Source organism: Ananas comosus, linkage group 9 (genome assembly GCF_001540865.1).
Source record: "Ananas comosus cultivar F153 linkage group 9, ASM154086v1, whole genome shotgun sequence".
Classification (NCBI taxonomy): domain Eukaryota; kingdom Viridiplantae; phylum Streptophyta; class Magnoliopsida; order Poales; family Bromeliaceae; genus Ananas; species Ananas comosus.
Window position 1 is genome coordinate 11,420,731 of NC_033629.1, and position 21,647 is coordinate 11,442,377.

Here is a 21,647-nt window from a genome sequence, read left to right on the forward strand (position 1 = left end):
CGTATTAAACTCTTTTGACCAACTGGACCGTGCTGACCTGAAGCGACACTAGACTTACTCCTTTTTTTCTAACCTTCCCCTCTCACCTCCTTTCCCCTTTTTGGCCTTTTGTCTGTTATTTTTGCATTTTCGGAGACCTAAGCTGCTTCCATCTCTGTACGCTTAGTTCATTTTACTTAATGAATGAAGCTGGTAACTTGCTACCTTATTTCTCAAAAAAATAGAGACCGAGTTGAAAATAACCTTTAGTTGAATAAAAGTTTAGATTAAAATTAGGTTTAATTATATATAAAAACTCCTGCAAGTCGCTCCATATCTTAAACATCCCCATACAGAAAAAACTTAAACAATGTTTCACCTGCAATTAGCCCGGTGCCTCATTATTATTTATTTTATTATTATTATTATTTCGAATTTGAGATTTGAAATAAAAAATCTATAATTGAACTGCAAATTCGAATCCAAAATCTGAATTTAGAGTTAAAGCTAAATCCAAATTTTGAATTTGAATTTGAAATTATTAAATCTTCATTAGAAATTGAAATCTGAATTGAAAAAAAATCATTCAATCTCCTCTTACAGTATCTTCCATGAGGAGCTCCCTATAGATTTTTAGTTTGCTCTAGGTGGCCCAGAGTATTTCTCAAAACCATATCAAAAGAACCTGTTAAAAAAAAAAAAAGAAGGAAAAAAGACCTCTGTGATGTTGCAAATTGGTACTTCTTATTTCATAAAGTACACAAATTCAATCATTGTATTATACACTTTAAATTGTATGCACATATCTAGAAAATACACTTTGCTCTCGCTGTTTGGTAACTTGATCACAAGCATGCCACTTCAACCGCGAGGCTCTTCGTGACCCCTCTACACGGGTCTCCGAACATCTCAGTCGACACTCTGATGCTACAACTCCTCGCTCCGATACAAGCCTACAAAGATATTTCACAAATCAAAATTAAGAACAAAGAATTTTCTTTTATTCACCAAACGCCTAACTAGCGCTGCAGATACAATACAGATATGTCATTTGTGTACCTCTTGAACAACGGTAAGGGCAGTAGAACTATTGCATTTGCCGTGGCTATAGCTTCCACATGCGCCATGCGGGGTCCCGAAGCTTGCAAACTTGATTTTGGAGATGAGTTGGTTCGCGCTTGGGCACTCCAATCGGAGCATCGGCCCAGACTTCCCCCTCTTTTGTGTAGTGATAAAAGCATCTAGTGGGGCTGGATGTAGCTCTGAAACATGTGCACACAAACTCCCAATCTCCCTAACCGCGAAAGACATTTTAGTCGGGTCCCCGCCAACCTCCTCAAAAAGAACCAAATCGTTGCTACCCCATCGGAGAAACGACCGAGGAACATGATACCTGTTTATATATGTTTCGTTCACATATATATTTAATGTGAAATTGAAATCCAGGTTAAAGTTACAGAGAATAAATTTGTGATAGACACTAAAAACAAACAAATGGTAGAAATTCTTACAGAATTTGAGATGGTTTCCCACAGTTCTTGAGGCATTTGTCAGAACTGAAGGATCCTTTATAGCTGCAAAAGGTGACACAACCATTCTGCGGAGCTTGGTAAGTGGGCCAAAACCGGCCGATACTCTGCCCGTTCACCCACCCCTCTCCTTTCCCCATGCCCGTAAAGTTTATCGCGATTGGGCCGTCGCCCTCTGGTGCAGCAAATTTTGTCTGCACCATTAAAAGAACGCGATGAGTTCGTCGACTATGTATCATAATCTTGTTAGTCTAGAGTATAAAATAAGTTTAACCAACAAATGCGAGAGGACGGTGGAAACGTCAAACTCTGACCTTGTACCATATCAGAGGTTGATTCGTCGGCAAGGTAGAATCTGAGACCCATTCAGAAGAATCATCAGAAGTCTCATATAGCCGCGAGTCTTCCCCTTTAAGTCCAATCTGCATAAGTAAAAGTAAACCGTAAATTCAAGAATAATCTTAACATTGGTGAGCTGAATATTACGAAATTATTCGCGTAAATAACCAATTTAGTTCAGGAACAAGGTTATGGAACTGTTATTGACGTACTATTGAACAACCTGGTATGTCCACGGTTTTGAAGATAAATCTAATGTGCCATTTGGTCCGTTCAGCTTTACTGGACCGGTAACTCCGGCACCCCATAAATCAAAGAATGGGCCATAATCCTGGAAATATAAAGAATGAACAAAATCAAAGAGATGATTAGATTCACAATGATCCACTTACATAAATGATATACGTGAAAAATAAATACTGGGAAAAAAAAAAAGATTCCTCCAAAAGCAGTGGAAAGAACCTGTAGACCAACAGTTGCGCTTAAAAGATCTATAGCGTTCTTTCCTGGGGCGAGCATAATAAGCTTCTGCAGTGAAAATGATGCATTGTAACTGTTTCCCATCCCACTAGCTGAATAAATGTTATAACATGAATATTTTAGATGCTAAAGTTCAAACAATAAAACGCAAACTATATTTAGTTTTTTGTCTCAGATTCAGTTTATTCAGTTCAACATGAAATGCATTACCTGACAATTTTCCATTGACAAAAACGCGAAGGACGTGGCCAAGTGATTTCACAAGGAGATTAGATTGAGTTCCATTTAAAAGAAACGGCTCATCGCCGGTGATCTCAATGCTGCGAGAAGACCATTAAAACCCGGTGAACAGCTAATGTTAATTCGAGGATAAGCATACCATGTAAACAAGGCTATGAGACAAGAAAACTACTAAAGAAGAATCGTCTTCACCTTGTTGAATACCATAGATAATCACTAGCATCTGCAGTAGTATTTATTTGCTCTAGCAATCCAGTTTTTGTGAAGGCATCGGCCTTTGAGATACCGACAGGTTCTATTGCATAGCTCCATTGTGATTGTGGCATCTCAGAGGAATCAAGAGAATCATCTGAGGTTTGATTGTAGGAATTTAGATGCCTCATCTCTGTGGAAGAGGTTTGGGAGTTTATCTGCAGAAAATCACCTTTTACTAGATCAAGATGTGAAATATTACCTTTTATGATGTCATGAATATAAAAGTTTCTAGAGAAATTTTTTTGAGAATACAGACATGTACAAATGCTCAATAATAAGAACAAAGTATACGACTATCTTGTATTCTCAGACCTCCTGCATTGATACAATGTTGAAGAATTCGAAACAGACCATTTTCCTTCGAAAAGATAAGCCACCGGAGAACATTGTTTTTATAATTTGTATGCAACAGAGACATCCGAACCGAATTGGCTAAAGAATATAGCATAAGTGCATAACACAAGGTATCGTTTTTGAACCGGAAGTATGAAAAATCCGTTAATTACTTCGATAGACAAACCTGAGCGGTATTGAATACAACATTCCGGCAGTCGGATAAGATGCTCACGGACCACGCAGGTAGATGATACAACTTCCCATTAAAAGTAACTGTTGCATCATATTGGTTGTCTCTATTTGCAAGAAATGCTGCACAAGCCCCTGCTGTCTTATACACAGTGGCCTAAAGAAGAAAATAGAATCAGAAAAAAAATAACTTTTATGTTCAGAAATGCACCAATAAAAAAATAAACACAAAGACTAGGATTATGTATGTTGTAAAACAAGACAATAAGGCACAAATTTCCTGCCTATATTGTTGTAGTATTTTGGTCCGTAATGATACTCAGAACGAAAATATAGTGAAAATATAAAATGTACTAAATCGTGCAAAATATGAAATATTTCATTTTAAGTCCTTCACTATAAAGCATCTGCATAGTGTAAATTTGAAGCAGCCAAAGATAACTATAATAGCACATGAGGGGTACAAATTGTACAGCCATTGTTGCAAAATATGAAATTTCGTTCAAATTATGCAAGAAAGGACAGTAAAAAACAGCATTAGTTACCTCCAGGTTTGGACCAAGAGAAGAACTAGTTGGATCAGTTGCGACCAACGCAGCTTCACAAAGCTTTATTGCTTTGTGTAGATCTCGCAAGTGACCCCACTTTGGCTGCCTAATGAACCCTGCAATCGATTTACGAAGAAAGTAAAATCAACTGAGACGCAAAACCTTTCTGAAAAGTGTATGACTTACAGTACCAACAAGAAATATAAGATAACAAGCTTACCATACTCGTCTATCGGAGCATCATAGTCATAACTCGTCGCAATAAACGGTCCCCCCGAACTGTGGCCAAAATTGGTTCCGCCGTGGTACTGACGAACAGCGGAGTACATATATAACGAACAGGAAAATAAGAAGTTATCAGAATACAACAAGGTGTAAAAATCCTAACAAAGCAAGTTCTACATACTATTAACAACCGACTCAGAGGTGATACCACGTAGTAGTTTTGGAATGTACCACCACGTTGAAAGAATCGAGCAACAGCATACGCAATGTCTTCGACTGGTCTATATGGCACCGCACCGCCAAAAGGAAGAAACCTATTTAAGCAAAATATTATTATAAACAACCTTGCCAATCGTATATATGAATAATGTGCCACTAGAGATCCATTGTTCGAAGAGAATTGTTCGATCGATTATAGTTGATTTGCATCAAACTTATGTCGATTGGCATCCTAAATAATACATAAAAAGTTATGCAGATCAGGCAGAGAAGAATGTAACACCCCTTACCATCCGGTCCAGTTTTCCGTCCACATCTTTGGCTTATTCTTGGAGTTTGGAGCGAACTGGTCGCAGTAGTAATCATTGCAAGTGTTGATCTGCGGAGTTTGCATGGTGATAGTCACAGATAACATCAACGTATGAACTCAATGCACCATCAATAACAATTGCAAATAGACAAAGATAGTAAACAATTTTGATCAAACTAGTGAATAAGCTCAGGACAAAGTTCATCCTTCTAAAAGCAAAGATATGATCAAACATGAAACACCTACAACAGGGTCGGGAGCATCGACTTGCTGGCCCATCACCCAGGGAACGCCGGTGTCGAGTGACACGGCCATCGACGCCGCCCAGCTGACGTACGACTTCGCCGCAGGTCCATAAGCCCAATCGACGTTTCCGTATTCATTTTCGATCTAAAACCATGTTGTGGACACGCAAAAACATTATTTACATCTGGAAAGCAACAGCATGAGATGTTCAACGAAGATGCGAGCTTTGAAAAGTAACCAAACCTGGGACAAGATGATGGGTCCGCCTTGCGATGCATAAAGGTTCTCCTGCTTCATCATATCGACGATCTTTGCCGTGAATCTTTGCATCTCCGCCTAGAAACAAAGAAGACCCAAATAAGCTAAGAATTTCTTTTTCTTTTTTTTTTAAAATTGTAAAACACAGGGTTAGAATTAAATAAATGAACCTTGAAAGGCTCGTTGTCGGTTCTAAACTTGATACCAGGGATGAAATGTAGCCTAACTGGGAATCCCCTGCACCAAATTATAAACAAATTAGAGATAACAAATTCACACACTAGCTAAAAGGGAGAAAAATAAAAAAAGAAGACATGCAAAATTATCAACTTGGGCGAGAAATTTAAGCCCACCCATAATTCCACTCGGCACCGATATATGGGCCAATGCGGAGATGAACATAGAGTCCGGCCTCCGCGACCGTCTTCACGAACTTCACCAGGTCCTTTCTCCCCTCAAAATCATACTATACTCATCCCGAATTTGATCAGAATGTAAACTACTTTAAGAAGAGGATTAACATAACCGAAAAATAGGCTCTATAATTAACTGGAATCATGCCTGGTTTCTAACAGGTTCATGGAGATTCCAGAAAACGTAAGTCTCAATAACGTCGAGCCCGCCGTCCTTCGACTTCTGTATCAGGTCCCGCCACATCTGCGTCCAACCAATTTCCCCGTTACTGACAGTCTCTAAAGTAAGTGGCAAAAATTTGGTAGTTGGTACCCAAGGTCTCAACTCTTAAATTCGAATTTTAGTTGATTTATATTTTTAGCTAAGTTTATTTATAAATAAAATAAACGAAACAGATAGCATGTTATCTATCTCTAAAAAAATAAAAAAAAAAACCAATTTTCCCCTTCCACCATTAGCAACTATCAGTTCTCAATAGTGAAAGTTAGTTCTTCTATGTATAAGAAGGACAAAGAGAGCACTATTAAAACCATTCCTGAGCCGCTTTCTAGTCCTCTCAATTTTGAAAGGTTGCGGGTTCAATTCTCCATATACACTACTTAGGAGTAGTTTGGTTCGATATAGTTATAAAAATAGTATAGTTTGGAAGTATATACAGTTTCAAATGGTGCAGTCATAATTATGCTTAGTCTGTTTGATTTTATATAGTTACAACTATTGTGGTTATATTTTTTTCTGTTTGATAAGCTGCAGTCGAGATTTATATTTGTAAATTCCGTCAATTTTTAGATAGAAAGGTGAGATTACCTCTTCTGAACATAACATAGTTTTTTAATTATTAATTAAGGCTTTTATATTTATATATTATAAAATTATGCATGAATTTAATGAATTTTAAATGAAAACATATTATAGATTTGGTTAAAAAAAGAGAGACATTACTGAACTAGCAGACTGGAAAAATAAAAAGCTTATGAAGAAAATTTATTGAACTCTAACAAATATTATTAAATTCTACCAGATTTCATAAATAGATATTTTTAGGAAAAAAAAAGTAAAAAAAAAATCATATGAAAAAAAAATCACACTTTATTTATTTATTTTTTTTAATGGGTGAGTCGACTCCGGCTCAACTGCTGCAGTAGGTACTGCAACCACTCATGCAGATGCAAATGCAGCAATTAGGCCTAACTGCATCAAATCAAATAAAAATTTAATAAATACATGTATATATTTTTTAACTACACTACAGTTGAAAATATATAAAATCAAACAGTCCCTTAATGACTTATGTTTGTCTGTGCATGTGACATAATTCATTTCATGATTGTACCAAAACTATCTTATGAGTCGTTTCCTATAGATGATCAATAAGAAAAGACACCTCAGGGGTGCTGCGAGGGTAGTGGATGGAGCCGGAGACGAGGATGCGGCGGGCACCATCGATGAGGAGGGCGCGGTGGTCGTAGCCGACGGAGGAGGAGGCGACAACACCTGCTGCGATCTCCGAATCGGAGAATCTGATGAAGAAGAGAAACAAGAAGACAAGCATTCTTGAGGCTGCTCCTGCCCCAATCATGTTCAAAAGAAGCAAGAAAAAAAATGTGGGTCGACAATTGTACCAAAATGATGTGGGTTAGCGCAAAAATTGTCGTTTTTCAAAACATGGGACACAAAATAAACTTTATGCTTCTTCGACGTGGAGTAGTTTGTGTGCAGTTAGTAATTATAGTAATTATTAAGAAAAACTTCAAATACCCCCTTATGGTTTCGTACTTTCTCACTTTAGCACCATATGGTTTAAAGTGTATCAAGTTAGTAATATGTGGTTTCGCACTTTTTCACTTTAGTACCATATAGTTTAAAGTGTATCAAGTTAGTACTATGTGGTTTCACACTTTCTTACTTTAGTACCATGTAGTTTAATATTTTGTTAAATTATATGCAAAAAACTTCAAAACAATTCAAAATTTTAAGTTAAACTTTTTTAAATGACGTATTGAAAGAGTTTTGGCTTTTAGTAATCCAAAATACACACCTCCCTCTCGTTAATATTTTTGGTGTAATCTTGCACTTAATGCTATATTACCAATCCAATTACATACCGATAAACTAAACACAGTAATCTTAACAGAATTGTCTGTAATCTTGTCAGGATAATCCGAACCAAACACACCCTAAGACCTAAGCCCTCCATGGCGTGCCATGGTCGACAACAGAATTAATATTTCTACTCCCACCTAGTTTTGCTTTGCAGTCAAATTATAATTACGTCAATCCAATTGCATGTCCTCTTATTTCGTGAGGCCATGCATTTGCTGGGCTTTGAGTGGCCTCAGAAAACACTAGAGGCATATTGGTTTTGAGGCCTCATGCAATTTTTTTATATAAGGCTTATTCAACTCTTAGACCCAGCACAATAGCCATTGTCTATTAGCAACTCCACAATTTCATCAGTAGAAAAAATATAGATGACTAGGATTAATTTAAACTTAGACCCAGCACAATAGCCATTGTCTATTAGCAACTCCACAATTTCATCAGTAGAAAAAATATACTAAATTGTAAAATTTATCAAATTTATCATTAAATATGGTAAAATCCTAAATAACAGGTTTTATAAAACATATTACTTTGCTACGCTATTTAATTGATGTTCGGGCGAAAGAAAACCAAAACTACAAGGGAGAAAAGTAGAACTCTGTAAACCACAAATTAAAGTGGTAAAGTACAGGTACCCTCAACCACTGCCCAAGTCCTTTTGCTTCCAAAGGATAGGGTCATTTAGCTTAGGCTTCACATTATCTTTTTTTTAGAGAGATAGATAACACCTTACCTGTTTTATTTATTTTATTAAATAATAAATTTAGCTGAAAATATGAATCAATTAGAATTCGAATTTGGGACCTTGAGTACCAACCATCAAGCCATTTGTCACTTGCTCTAGGGATGGTCGGTAACATTATCTTGGACAAGTAATAATTACATATCTACAACTGCTTCCTTCTTCCTTGACATCTATTATGGCTAGCTACAAAAACTTAGGGGGTGTTTATTTTTCCCGAGTCGGAAGAAGCTGGAGCTTGTGAGTCCTGACCGTACGTCATATCTTAACTTTATCGCGATATGGGATGAAGTCGCACTTTCATGCCGTACATGAAGTCGAGAACGGTGCTTATAGATCATATGCTTCCAACTGCTTTCCATATCTGATCTTTAAGTTTGTCAGTCTCTTTCAAACATCCGCACTTGTTGTTCAACAAAGTGAGAATTTCCGTCTCTATATCGGCCGAAGCAAGCATGCCCTAAATGTTTTTTTGAGAGATAGGCAGCACGCTACCCGCTTTGTTTATTTCATTTAGAAATAAAGTTAGCTGGAAATGTGAATCAACTATGATTCGAACTTGGGTCTTGGATACCAACCACCAAGTCCTTTGCCACTTGCTCTAGGGACAGTCGGTAGCATGCCCTAAATGTTAAAGGCCTTTCATCTTGCTTCTCTTTTGACTTGCAGTGTAATTTGGACAAGCCATAGCTATACACCTATAAATGTTACTGGCTTGCTTTGCCTCTTGCAGTTTTCATCACTATTTTATGTAATTGTGAAAATAAAGTTTCTAAAAACACTTTCGATTATTTGAACCTTTTAGAGTATAAAAGAACGTGATTTTGGACGTGGTAGTATTAGGAAAAATAAAGTGCTTAATTACGCTTTATTGAATTTTCAAAGATGCTTTTACTTCTATGTTGCGCCTGACATTTTGTCATACACTCCAACTAAAATTTAGATTCTATATATAGCAGTGACTAAAATAAAAGATATTTGCTGTTTCAGAGAATGATTACCAACCGTTATTAATTGTACTTGAAATCCGCAACTGTTTGTTAACATCAGTGGAGGAATTGCTTTAATTTAAATGTATAATGGAAAGTTCTACAAAAGAGAATATAGTGTGTATAATGCAAAGCACTGCTAAAGTTTTGTTAAAAAGTGTCAAATATATAGATATCAAAACATTGATCTTAGATCTTGTTTTAATATTTATATAGCCCCCATGTGATATACTGCTCGTCTCTCTCCAAATTCGCTGGGTATATCATAGCATCTTAGATCAAGCGAAGGCGATTAAGCGTGCAAAGTATCTATGTGCTCCATCTAGTTCCCGCTCCTTCTCTACCTTTCTCAAGGGGGCACGTACGTCCGTAAGATCTACGAGCTAGCCCTCCTCTCTTGAGTCAGAATCTGGAGTGTTTTCTGACAGTCGAAAATTTTCGACAGACGGAGAAGGAATGCGGAATTCTTCTTCCTAAGACTCTTCTTACAGAAGCAACATAGTTGATTTAGAGGTAGCCAAGGCATTTTATGTGCCTTTCTTCCTTTCTTGTTCTTTGCTTTACTTGTTATTGCTAGAACTAAAGCGAAAAAGATATGAGTTCGTACGGTGCAAAAATACTAAAAAAGAATCAAAAAGGAGAGAAAAAAAATAAAGAAAATAATATTTATGCGGTTCGGCCACTGGCCTATATTCAAAGCGAAGACGTAGTGAAAATTTTCATTATAATCAAAGTAATATACAAAATATGACTTTCTCACAAAATTCTAATCCCAAAAAATACACCCATACTCTCTCTGATCTACTGCATTAAATCAATGGCATAAAAAGTATATTTATAATAGTGGCTAAATTCTAATATAATTAAAAATATAAATAACTAAAACTAGAAATATTTTAATTAGATTAGACATAATTTAAATTTAACTTAATAGGATAACCAAAAATAGAATAAGATTAAAAAATTTTACCAATCCGAGACATATCTAATCGTTATCTTTCCTTATGAAAGGAAGCATTCACAAGGAAGCATTGTCTGAGTGCTTCCTTTCATTGACCCATGCTGCCGTCAACAGAAACAAACAACTCTTGCAATTGTTCCAATCAATGTGCAAAAAAATGGCCATTAAAATTTTCCACCATTATGGAGAGTTTACTTCGGATTGTGAGAGCATACATTACACGCAATGGAAAAATATTTTATTTATTTTTCTAAATAATATCACTCTGTTATGATTGACTTGTCCTTTAACTTCTTTCTCACCATGGACTATAGAAAAAATAATAACTATGGTTTATGCTCTTCCTAAGAAGCAAATTCTTGCATGGGGTTTCCCTCCTTTACACTTCCAGGCATGTTGCTGCTACTGCAGTTCATCTTGTTACTCTTCTACTCTCAGCAAGCTGCATCAGTGCAGCACAACAACTTCACAGACCTCGCGGCGCTGCTCTCCTTCAAGAGCCAGGTTCGTGACCCCGACGGCCTCCTCGACAGAAGCTGGAGCTCCAACACATCCTTCTGCAGCTGGCTCGGCGTCTCCTGCAGCTCCAGGCGGCTGAGAGTGGTTGCTCTACGGCTTGCCGGACTCTCGCTTCACGGCACGATCTCTCCTCACCTCGGCAACCTCTCCTTCATGACCCACCTCAGCCTCAGCAACAATTCTCTCGGAGGGCTCATCCCCGAGTCCCTCGGCCGCCTTCCCCGCCTCACATACCTTGGTCTCGGAGTCAATCGGCTGTCTGGACGTATTCCTGCCACCGTCTTCAACATGTCTTTCTTGGAATATCTATCTTTTACGTCGAACAACCTCTCAGGCCCACTCCTCTTACGTAACGCGAGCTTTACGGTCCCTAAGCTCAAGTCGTTCTCCATTCAGTCCAATCAGATCAGCGGCACGATCGCCTCGGGCTTGCTCCAATGCCAAGACTTGGAAGAACTGTGGCTGTCCTCGAACCAACTGAGCGGAAGCATACCGGCGGAGTTCGACAAGCTGCAGAAGCTAACTAGTCTGCTAGTGGACACCAACGACCTCACGGGGACAATTCCAGCATCATTAGGCAACCTCACGAGCCTCGTCGAGCTCGATCTCCACACAAACTCCCTGCGCGGTCCCATTCCGCCCGAGCTGGGCAGTCTGCGAAATGTTCAATGGCTAAACCTGGCAGACAATATCCTGACAGGCGGTTTTCCTGCGTCGATACTGAATGCTTCCATGGTTAGTGTTCTCAGCCTTTCTGCCAACAACTTGACAGGGTCGGTGCCGGCCGAGCTAGGGAATAACCTTCCTTTCCTCACCAAACTAGGTTTCGGGCCAAACCAGCTGAGCGGTCGGCTCGATTTCATCACCTCTCTATCATCCTGCAGGAAGTTGCAGAATCTGTATATTGCAGACAATCAGCTAGAGGGCAGTATTCCGGATTCGGTCGGTAATCTCAGCAGAAGCTTTTTGAAGTTCAATGCTCGCGGGAATCGTATCTCGGGAAGAATTCCCATGACACTTGGTAATTTGAGTGGCCTCCTCAACTTGCATTTAGAAAACAATTGGCTGACTGGAAGCATACCGCCGGCCTTGTCCAATCTCAGAGAGCTCCAACTTCTCTACCTAGGAAGCAACAGTCTCTCCAAATCAATACCCTATGAGCTCGGCAAACTAAAGAGACTAGGCCAACTAAACCTCGAATTCAATGAATTGAATGGAGCCATACCGGACTCGATCGGGAACATCAGTGGACTACAATTCCTACGGCTTCATAACAATAGGTTGTCGTCGAGCATTCCGCGTAGCATATGGAGTCTCACCAACCTTGTCGGTATGTACCTCTCTCAAAATTCTATGGAGGGCTCAATCCCTTACGGCATCGGAAACTTGGCGACCCTAAGCAATTTGGATTTATCCACCAATCGATTCTCGGGCAGCATTCCTGATGCTTTTGGGCAGCTTCTGATGCTCACCACTCTGAACATTTCCAACAACTTCTTCGACGGTCCTATTCCGCAATCCTTCGGCAAAATGATCAGCCTCCGGTATTTGGACCTCTCATCAAATGAATTCTCCGGGCCGATACCGAAATCTTTAGCCGATCTCAAGTACCTTGTCGGCTTGAACCTCTCTTTTAACAAGCTGGAGGGGCAGATCCCAAGCGGCGGTGTGTTCGCCAATATCACCTTCCGATCTTTGATGGGGAACATAGGATTGTGCGGACCGTCGTTTCTCAGAATTCCGCCTTGCTCCGACCAATCTACTGATTCTGATCCAAGAAGCAAACAACAAAAGCTCAAAATTATTCTTCCTACGGTTGCTTCTTTAGTAGTCCTCTTTTCTTGCTCATTTTTTTATTTCGTACTTCATCGAAAGAGCAATCATGCAATTCCCTCCTCTAATACGACATGTCTGAAGCACTATAGCCTAATACCATACCGTGATCTTCTTCGCGCCACCGACAATTTTAACGAGTCCAATTTACTAGGCGCAGGAAGCTTCGGCTCTGTTTACCGAGGACGCTTAGACGACGGATCACTTGTTGCAGCAAAGGTCATAAATCTAGAGAAAGAAGGGTCTTCGAAGATCTTCGATGTAGAATGTCAAGCCTTGCGCATGATTAGGCACCGAAATCTCGTCAAAGTCATCAGCACTTGCTCTAACATGGACTTCAAAGCATTAATCCTCGAATATTTGCCCAACGGGAGCCTGGAGAATTGGTTATATTCTCCTGGTTATTGCTTGACTCTCCTTCAGAGGATAAACATTGCCTTAGATGTGGCCTCAGCATTGGAGTACCTTCACCACCACCTCCGTCAAGTTGTAGTGCACTGTGATATAAAACCAAGCAATGTGCTGCTCGACGAAGATATGAATGCTCAAGTTGGCGATTTCGGCATTGCTAAACTGTTGGCCTCTGATGGCAAATCCGTAGCGTTGACGAGTGCAGCTGGTACCGTAGGATATATGCCTCCAGGTAAAAGCGCGACTAATTTTTTCTGATAACAATGATGTATATCAGTATCTGTTTCTTCTCTGACAAGACTAATCTGACATGTTTTGCAGAATACGGATTTATGGGTCGAGTATCAAGAAGAGGAGATGTATATAGCTATGGAATACTGCTACTCGAAACTTTTACAAGGAAGAAACCTACGGATCGCATGTTCGATGGGGAATTAAACTTGAGGCAGTGGGTATCTGATGCATATCGCACTAGGTTGTTTGACATTCTCGACGCCAACCTGTTTAGAGACGCGCGTGTTGATAGAGTAGCTGCAGAAGAAGATCATGGGACGAGAAATCGATGCCTAATGTCCGTCCTCGAACTGGCCTTGCAATGCTCCAAGGATTCTCCTAGAGACCGGATTCTGATGAAAGATGTTGTTCCTATATTGCAAAAGATAAAGATAGAATACTGCAAAAGCTTCCCAGAAACTTGAAGAGTGGCATTGAGACTTCAGTCTATTGAATGTACCAGTATCAGTCATCAAATTTATCTAAGAGCTTCAATTTTTCAGAAACATTGCTGCTTAGAATGTAACTGCAAGCTAGAGCAAGTACATGATAAGTAGATTTCGTTATTCAAATTTAGTATTGTTGGCACAGTTTGTTCTAAGGGGAACATCTCAATAATAAGCATAATTTTTAACCTGGTAGAATCTTTGAATTATCATTGAATGAAGAATCAAAGCTCTTCCGAAACCTTAGGATAGGTGGTGAATTTCCAAGTTGTGTTATGATGGATGACTGAAATCAATATTTCTCATCTTACTAAACTTTATATACAGCCGAATTGCATTTACGTCAATCCAAATGCCCCCCTATTTTGGTGAGGCCACACTTATGCTGGGCTTTGAGTGCTATTGTTTTAAGGCCTTATGCATCACTTGAAGGCCTAATTAGTTTTTGGGCCAAAAATATGACTAAAAATAAAGTTATACTTAGGCCCAGCACAAAAGCATTAGTTATAGAAAAAACAGAATTTGTATGAGGTTAAAATATGCAGGGCAGGGATTCCCACACTTACAGGTCATTTTGAAATAGACCTCTAAACTATTTTTCCATTGAATTCACATTCCATTAATTTTTAATTTTTTAATGTGAGTTATTTTCTTGAGTTGAATTCGGGATTCGTTGTTGAAATTACGTGAAAGGAAAACAAAATCATAGGAAAGAAAAGTGAAACTTCTCAATCCACACAATTGTAAAGTTTAAATTTGGTGAAACTACAGAGAGATAGATCAAAGTTTGTTCGTACAACACTTTGCTTGCATTAACTGTATCTAGGATTAAATGTACCTAGGATAAAAATATTACGCAGTTGGATATGCATACAATAAGCAACGCAGTAGTTACAATTACCCCCATTTTGTTTCCTCGTATATTTGGCAACTGCAACTATATTACTTTAGTTTGGTAGTTGAAAATGTTTTTTATTTTGGCTAAATTACAGAAAACCCTTCTGTAATAACCCGCTTTTTCACTTTTTCCCCCTGACATTTAAAAACCTACACTTTGCCCCCTGTAAAATGAAAAATGTTCACAGAGGGTTACGGTGTCTAAAATGACCATTTTACCCCTCGCCATTATCGTCTTCTTCCCCATCTTCCTCAGCCGCCCCTTCATTCGGCCGTGATTGCCACCTCAATCGGCCGCGATTTCTCTCCATTTCCTTCTCCACCTGCTCCCCTTCTCCTCCTGCACCCTCGCCGTCCTCGATTTCGGCGACAGTAGGAGAAAACCGAGGTGGGCGACAGTAGGAGAAGGGCAAAGAAGGCGAAGGCGAGGCGGCGGAGGACGGCGAAGGAGATGTGGGTGAGGGCGAGGCAGTGGAGGACGGCGAGGCCGCTAGGCGGCGAGGCGGCGGCGAGGTGGCGAGCCGGAGGGAGGCGAAGGAACAGGGAGATGGCGGAGGGGTATTTTTGGCATAAAAATATATTTTTTAACGGAACCCTAACGGTAGGGAGTGAAGTGCACATTTTTTATTTTACAGGGGGGTAAAGTGTAGATTTTTAAATGTCAGGGAGGAAAAGTGAAAAAACGGATTATTACAAGAGGGTTTTCTGTAATTTAGCCTTTTAAATCGAATGATTTAATTCTTTGCCAAATACAGCAGTTCTCCTTGTACAGTTTCGATTGCAGTTGGTGGAATCAAATGTACTGATCCTAACACTATATTTGAAGTTATATGTAAGTTAGAACTGCAATGCAATAGTTATTACGTGCTACTAAATAGCCCTCAGATGAACACTTTTATGTTCAATAAGGGGATATATATATATATATATATATATATATATAGAGTGAGGCTACTATGCTATCGGAAGCACGGAGCCTTCCGTGCTTCCAGCTCGTTTTCGATGTTGCGACTTTCGAATCGTCGATCGGCTCCGTTAAACTTGATCTAGAGTATTTGGAGTACCTAGAAAATAAATTTTATTATTTTTCGATATCATTTGCCTAGTGATCGAATGGGCTCAAAATCAACAAATTTCAATGGCCATAGTGAGCCGTTTGCAAGTTTAACGGTGTAGAAATATCCAAATCACGTGAAATTTTGATAGAAAATTCTTTATACTATATAAAACAAGATCAATATCTTTGATTTAAAATTTTAATATCATATTATTACATTTTGTAAGATTTTTATTTTCAGCCGTTGATTTTGAGCCCCTTCGTTCACTAGGCAAATGATATCGTAAAATCATAAAATTTATTTTCTAGCTACTTCAAATACTCTAGATCAAGTTTAACGGAGCCGATCGACGATTCGAAAGTCGCAACATCGAAAACGAGCTAGAAGCACGGAAGGCTCCGTGCTTCCGATAGCATAGTAGCCTCACTCTATATATATATATATATATATGCTAAATGAATGAAGTATAAATTAAGAACTTGCCTTGGTCCTTTGTCGCCAAAGGATTGGGTCGACTAGCTTGACTTACTACATAATTGGGCCAAACAAGAACGTATTCTACGTCAACGTCCAATGATAGCCAAACACTTGGCATCAAAGGTGCCTTTTTAGATTGGTAATCTTGGACTCCAATCACAAAAGACAGACAAATAATCAGGTATGAAAATATGCATATGGATCTTCAAAACTGCTGGCCACTCTTTCAACCTACAAAAACGGTCTCATATTTGCAGGAGGATTGCATTCTTTGCATTTCTAGTTATGCTGATGCTTTTGCTGCTCATCTTCTTTATCTTCCCACGGTTAGCCGTATCCGTGCACCATAGCAATGCAACGGACCTCGCGGCGTTGCTATCCTTCAAGAGCCTTGTTCGCGACCCCGACGGCCTTCTCGACAGAAGCTGGAACTCTAACAACACATCCTTCTGCACATGGTTTGGAGTCTCCTGCAGCCCCCGGCGGCAGCGAGTCGTTGCGCTGCAACTCGAGGGGCTCTCTCTGCACGGCACGATCTCACCTCACCTCGGTAATCTCTCTTTCATGAACCGTCTTGACCTCAGCAACAACTCTCTCCGAGGGCCCATTCCTCACTCCCTTGGCCAACTTCCGCGCCTTGCATCCCTTGCTCTTGGGCACAACCAGCTCTCGGGGCGCATTCCTTCCGCTGTCTTCAACATGTCTTCGCTAACATACATCTCCTTCATAAAAAACAACCTCTCGGGACCTCTCCTTACTGATACCGTCGACAATATAACTATTCCGCATGTCCAGTACTTGTCTGTCGAATCCAATCAGCTCAGAGGTTCGATCCCCTCAGACTTTCTTCTACGACGTAAAGACTTGCAGTATCTGTCTCTGTCCACCAACCAGTTCAGAGGGAGCATACCGGAAGAGCTTACGAGATTACAACAACTTCGTGTTTTATATCTCGACAGAAATAGTCTCACCGGGTCCATCCCAACATCCATCGGCAATCTCACATATCTCACTAAGCTTGATCTTAGTTCTAATCACCTATCTGGCGTGATCCCGCCAGTTTTAGGCGGCCTAACGAATCTCCAATGGCTGACATTAGGTAGTAATTATTTAACCGGCGGAATACCAACATCTCTACTGAATGCTTCCATGATGGGTCTGATGGATCTTTCAGACAACAACCTAACAGGGACAGTTCCGACCGAAATCGGAAAAAGTCTTCCACACCTCACATTCCTCGGTTTTGGAACGAACGAACTCACCGGCGGGCTCGAATTCATCACCTCGTTATCGCATTGCAAAGGGTTGCAGCGTCTGCACATCTCGTATAACGAATTGGAGGGTGCCATACAAATTCAATCGGAAATCTCAGCGGGAGCCTTTACGAATTCGATGCTTGTGGAAATCGCATCACAGGGGAGATCCCAACAACGCTTGGTAACTTGAGTGGGCTCTTAGAATTGTGTTTCGACAGCAACCAACTAACAGGAAATATGCCGATAACTATTTTCAATCTCGAAGGGCTTCAAGTCCTCGAACTCGGACAGAACAATCTCTCAGGATCAATTCCTGATGAAATTGGCCGGCTGAACAGATTGGACGAACTAGCCCTGGATTACAATGCACTATCTGGAGCCATACCGGACTCAATCGGGAACGTCAGCGCCTTACAGTTCCTATGGCTTGATAACAACAAATTATCGTCAAGCATCCCCGACAGCATATGGAGTCTCAGCAACCTTGTGGGTATGTATCTTTCACAGAATACTCTAGAGGGCTCGATCTCTCCGGAAGTAGGGAACTTGGTGGGCATAAACCAGTTGGATTTGTCAGTAAATCGGCTATTCGGTGACATACCTGATACTTTTGGGCAGCTTCAAATACTCAGCATTTTGAATGTTTCTAACAACTCGTTTCAGGGCCCAATTCCACAGTCCTTCAGTAAGCTAACAGGTATCCAGTATTTGGACCTCTCACTGAATGAATTTTCCGGTCCCATACCGGAATTCTTAGCTGATCTCCGCCAACTTGTTGGCTTGAATCTCTCTTTCAACAAGTTCGAAGGACAGGTACCGACTGGCGGCATATTTTCCAATGTCAGCTCTCGATCTTTGATGGGGAACATGAATTTATGCGGTTCGCAGGAACTCGGTCTATCGCCTTGCTCAAAATCCAGGTCTAATAGAGTACACAAGCTCAAAATCATCCTCCCTACTATTGCTGCCTCTATAATAATCTTTTTGTCTTGCCTTTCTATCCTTCTTGCGTATCGGCGGAGGAGCAAGCGCGACATTTCTTCCTCCGAAACGCCACATCTGAACATGTACAGTCGAATTTCTCACCATGAGCTTGCCCGCGCCACGGACAATTTCAGCGAGTCTAATTTGCTCGGCACTGGAAGCTACGGCTCGGTGTATCGAGGTCGCCTAGACGACGAATCGCTCATTGCCGTGAAGGTTCTAGATTTAGAAAGAGTGTCGCGCATTGCGAATGATCAGGCATCGGAACCTCGTCAGAATCGTCAGCACCTGCTCCAACTTGGACTTCAAGGCGCTGGTGCTCGAGTACATGCCGAATGGGAGCCTTGAGAGGTGGTTGCACTCCCCTGGCACTAGCTTGAATCTTCTTCAGAGAATGAAAATCATGCTGGATGTGGCATTAGCACTGGAGTACCTCCACCACCATCTTCAGCAAGCCGTGGTGCATTGCGATATTAAGCCGAGTAACGTGCTGCTGGACGAAGACATGAATGCGCGTGTCAGCGACTTTGGCATCGCAAAATTGCTGTCCCCCGATAGCAAATCCGTAGTATCAGCGAGCGCAGCAGGCACCATTGGATATATGCCTCCAGGTAAAGATCAAACAAACTCTACATTTGTCGACGAAACGTTTCGCCACAAAAATTAGATGACAAAAGTAAATAACTGACGAAAAGAACTATTGTCGCGAAATTCGTAGCCATATTTTCGTGCCTGTTTAATCTGTTCACAATAGTATTTTATTTCGTCAGTGAACAATTTATTCGTCGAAGCACTAAATTGATATGTTTGACAGAGTATGGATCTACTGGCAGAGTTTCAAGAAGAGGAGATGTTTACAGCTATGGAATACTACTGCTAGAAACTTTCACAGGTAAGAAACCCACAGATAGCATGTTCAGTGGCGAATCGAACTTGCGAAAGTGGGTATTTGATGCATACAATGCGAGATTATCGGATGTAGTGGATGCCAACCTCCTCGGAGATGAGTCTAGTGATGGTAGAGACACTCTCGACGATTGTCTGTCGTCTGTTATCGAACTGGCCTTGGAATGCTCAAAGGATTCACCGAAAGAACGGATCACGATGAAAGAAGTCGTCTCCAGAATGCAGAAGATACAAACGGAGTACTTAAGAAAGTTGTCTGGTGGTTGATGCATAACATTGGGCGCGCAAGATCAAAATAAGTTCTACAAGATGCATGGTTTCAGAGAAAGAAATGAAGCACTGGAGCATGTCCCTTTTTTTCTTTGTTATGTAGCAAACAAGACTATTTGCTGTTTGAGTTTTTTGACTTATTGATACTCCAATGACTAAGACATATACTTTTATTAAGGAAATTTAAATTCTGCTAAATTTAATTATTTTGTACGCTTATTCAAATTATGAAACTGAAATTTGTTATTAAAGAAAGAATTCTAATCATGCCAATTAATGGTTTAATTAGGATAATATCTCCTACTTGGGATTATATCTCCGTGCCCAATACAATGCAAACGGGGCAGATCCAAGAATGGGAGGTCACCGAGTCTTAGGCAAATCGGGGTAGGTTCTATTTTTTGCTATAACTTATCACTCTGTTCATGACGAATTGGAGCGAATTTTTGACAGATCGAGACGAATCAAAAAAAGAAAAAGTTCCCACCATCCACTCATATACTTAAGAGTATTGGGATGGATTCTCCTCAGATTTTTTTTTTCTAATTTTTGACCCTGACTTACTGTCCCGAATAGGGCAGATCGGGACGAGAGCTCTATCAACTTGGATCCACTTGTATCCCTAGTGCCTTAATTCTTATAATAATTTTAACATACATAAAAAAAAAAAAAAAGAGAAAAAAAGCAAAAAAAAATTCTGAAATATAATAGGAGGGTTGCAGATTATCTCTTCCTTTTGCAATGCCTGGTTTTTCTGCAACTTTTGCTGTTGGATATATTCTCTCTCAAAAATTCAAGTCAATTGACTTTAAAAGGAGAAAAATAAAATAAAATATAACAAAATAATGTATAGAGACACCCCAAACTTTAATATTTGTGCAAACATATATTTTAGACTTTTAATTTCGACAATTAGACTCTCTAAATTTTCTTAAATAGTTTAAAAGACTCCTCCCCTCAAGAAAAGAAACAATTGTAACAGCCTTTTTGCTTGAAAATCTTGTATATAATTTTATGTAACTAAAAATACAAAGAAACTTATTTTTTTTTCTCTTCTAATTATGATAATTAAGCATCAGAATTGAATAATAGAGTGAATCTATCTTCGATTTTTGTTATTTTCTTTATGTGTTAAAATAAAAGAAATTAAATTTTTTTGTGTTTAAATTTTTGTAAGATTATATGCATAACATTATATGCGATCTAAGCAACCAAAACAACTGTGTAACTAGTACTTCAATTGAGTAAAGGGAACTTATTTAGCTATTTAACAAATTTAAAAAAATTTAGTTACCCAAATTAAAATTTTAAGTGCCTATTTGCAAAAAGCTAAAGCTCAGGAGGTCTTTGCACATTATTTCCCCCCCAAAAAAAAAGAAGAAGAAGCCAAAATCCACGTCCATTGACAATGGAGACCCCCTCAACTATAGACCAGTTTAAAGTGGCCTCCAAAATTTTATTTTCGTTATAACGCCCCTCAAATTTTAAATTTTCTTTGCGATGGATGATTTCATTCAATTTATCCACAATGGTAGTTGAATTGCATGGTGGATTTTGTTAAATTCATCACCAATTCCCTTTAAATTCACATATCATTAATAACTTTTAATGAGTAAAAACATAATAGTTAAAAACTAATAACAAATAAAACTATTAAACATACGACCCATTTGGTTCAGAGTCTATAATATTTCACTAATCCTCTATATTTTTTAGTAAAAATATTCAAATAATTATCATTCAACTTAAATTAGATATAAAAGATGTTAGTAAAATAATAAAATCATTGTAGATTATCATGAGTTAAAAACTATTCTTATTTCCTACGCGATAGGAATCAATAGCAGTCTATATATAGAGTTGAGATAGAATACTATCGTTAGCAAGCAGACTTCATTGCCATCCATTTGTTTTCGATGATGGAGCCTCCAGATCGACGATCGGTACCGTTGAAC

At 39.4% G+C, this 21,647-nt stretch overlaps 3 protein-coding genes and 1 pseudogene across 4 annotated transcripts; 3 read left to right on the forward strand and 1 right to left on the reverse strand.

The window, feature by feature from the left end:
• LOC109715125 (beta-galactosidase 6-like) lies at positions 685-7,173 on the reverse strand. Of its 2 annotated transcripts, none has more exons than XM_020239958.1 (19): positions 6,952-7,173; positions 5,715-5,810; positions 5,507-5,619; positions 5,324-5,390; positions 5,139-5,231; positions 4,896-5,039; positions 4,630-4,718; positions 4,329-4,434; positions 4,116-4,203; positions 3,893-4,011; positions 3,343-3,504; positions 2,760-2,977; positions 2,538-2,647; positions 2,310-2,419; positions 2,071-2,178; positions 1,823-1,930; positions 1,491-1,702; positions 1,039-1,372; positions 685-932 (listed from the first exon to the last, which is right to left on the reverse strand). In XM_020239958.1, the coding sequence occupies exons 1-19, from the start codon at positions 7,144-7,146 to the stop codon at positions 825-827; spliced, it is 2,580 nt and encodes an 859-aa protein (XP_020095547.1). In that variant the 5' UTR covers positions 7,147-7,173; the 3' UTR covers positions 685-824. The 2 variants fall into 2 exon arrangements, with proteins under 2 accessions (XP_020095547.1, XP_020095546.1); XM_020239957.1 differs by having other exon boundaries at positions 4,302-4,434.
• On the forward strand, positions 10,711-14,050 carry LOC109715083 (probable LRR receptor-like serine/threonine-protein kinase At3g47570). The gene is made up of 2 exons (XM_020239883.1): positions 10,711-13,357; positions 13,447-14,050. Exons 1-2 carry the CDS (start codon positions 10,726-10,728, stop codon positions 13,821-13,823), a joined length of 3,009 nt encoding a protein of 1,002 aa, XP_020095472.1. The 5' UTR covers positions 10,711-10,725; the 3' UTR covers positions 13,824-14,050.
• LOC109715028 (LRR receptor-like serine/threonine-protein kinase EFR) lies at positions 16,412-17,748 on the forward strand. The gene has a single exon (XM_020239813.1). The coding sequence runs from the start codon at positions 16,460-16,462 to the stop codon at positions 17,720-17,722; it is 1,263 nt and encodes a 420-aa protein (XP_020095402.1). The 5' UTR covers positions 16,412-16,459; the 3' UTR covers positions 17,723-17,748.
• LOC109715027 lies at positions 17,745-19,838 on the forward strand (annotated as a pseudogene).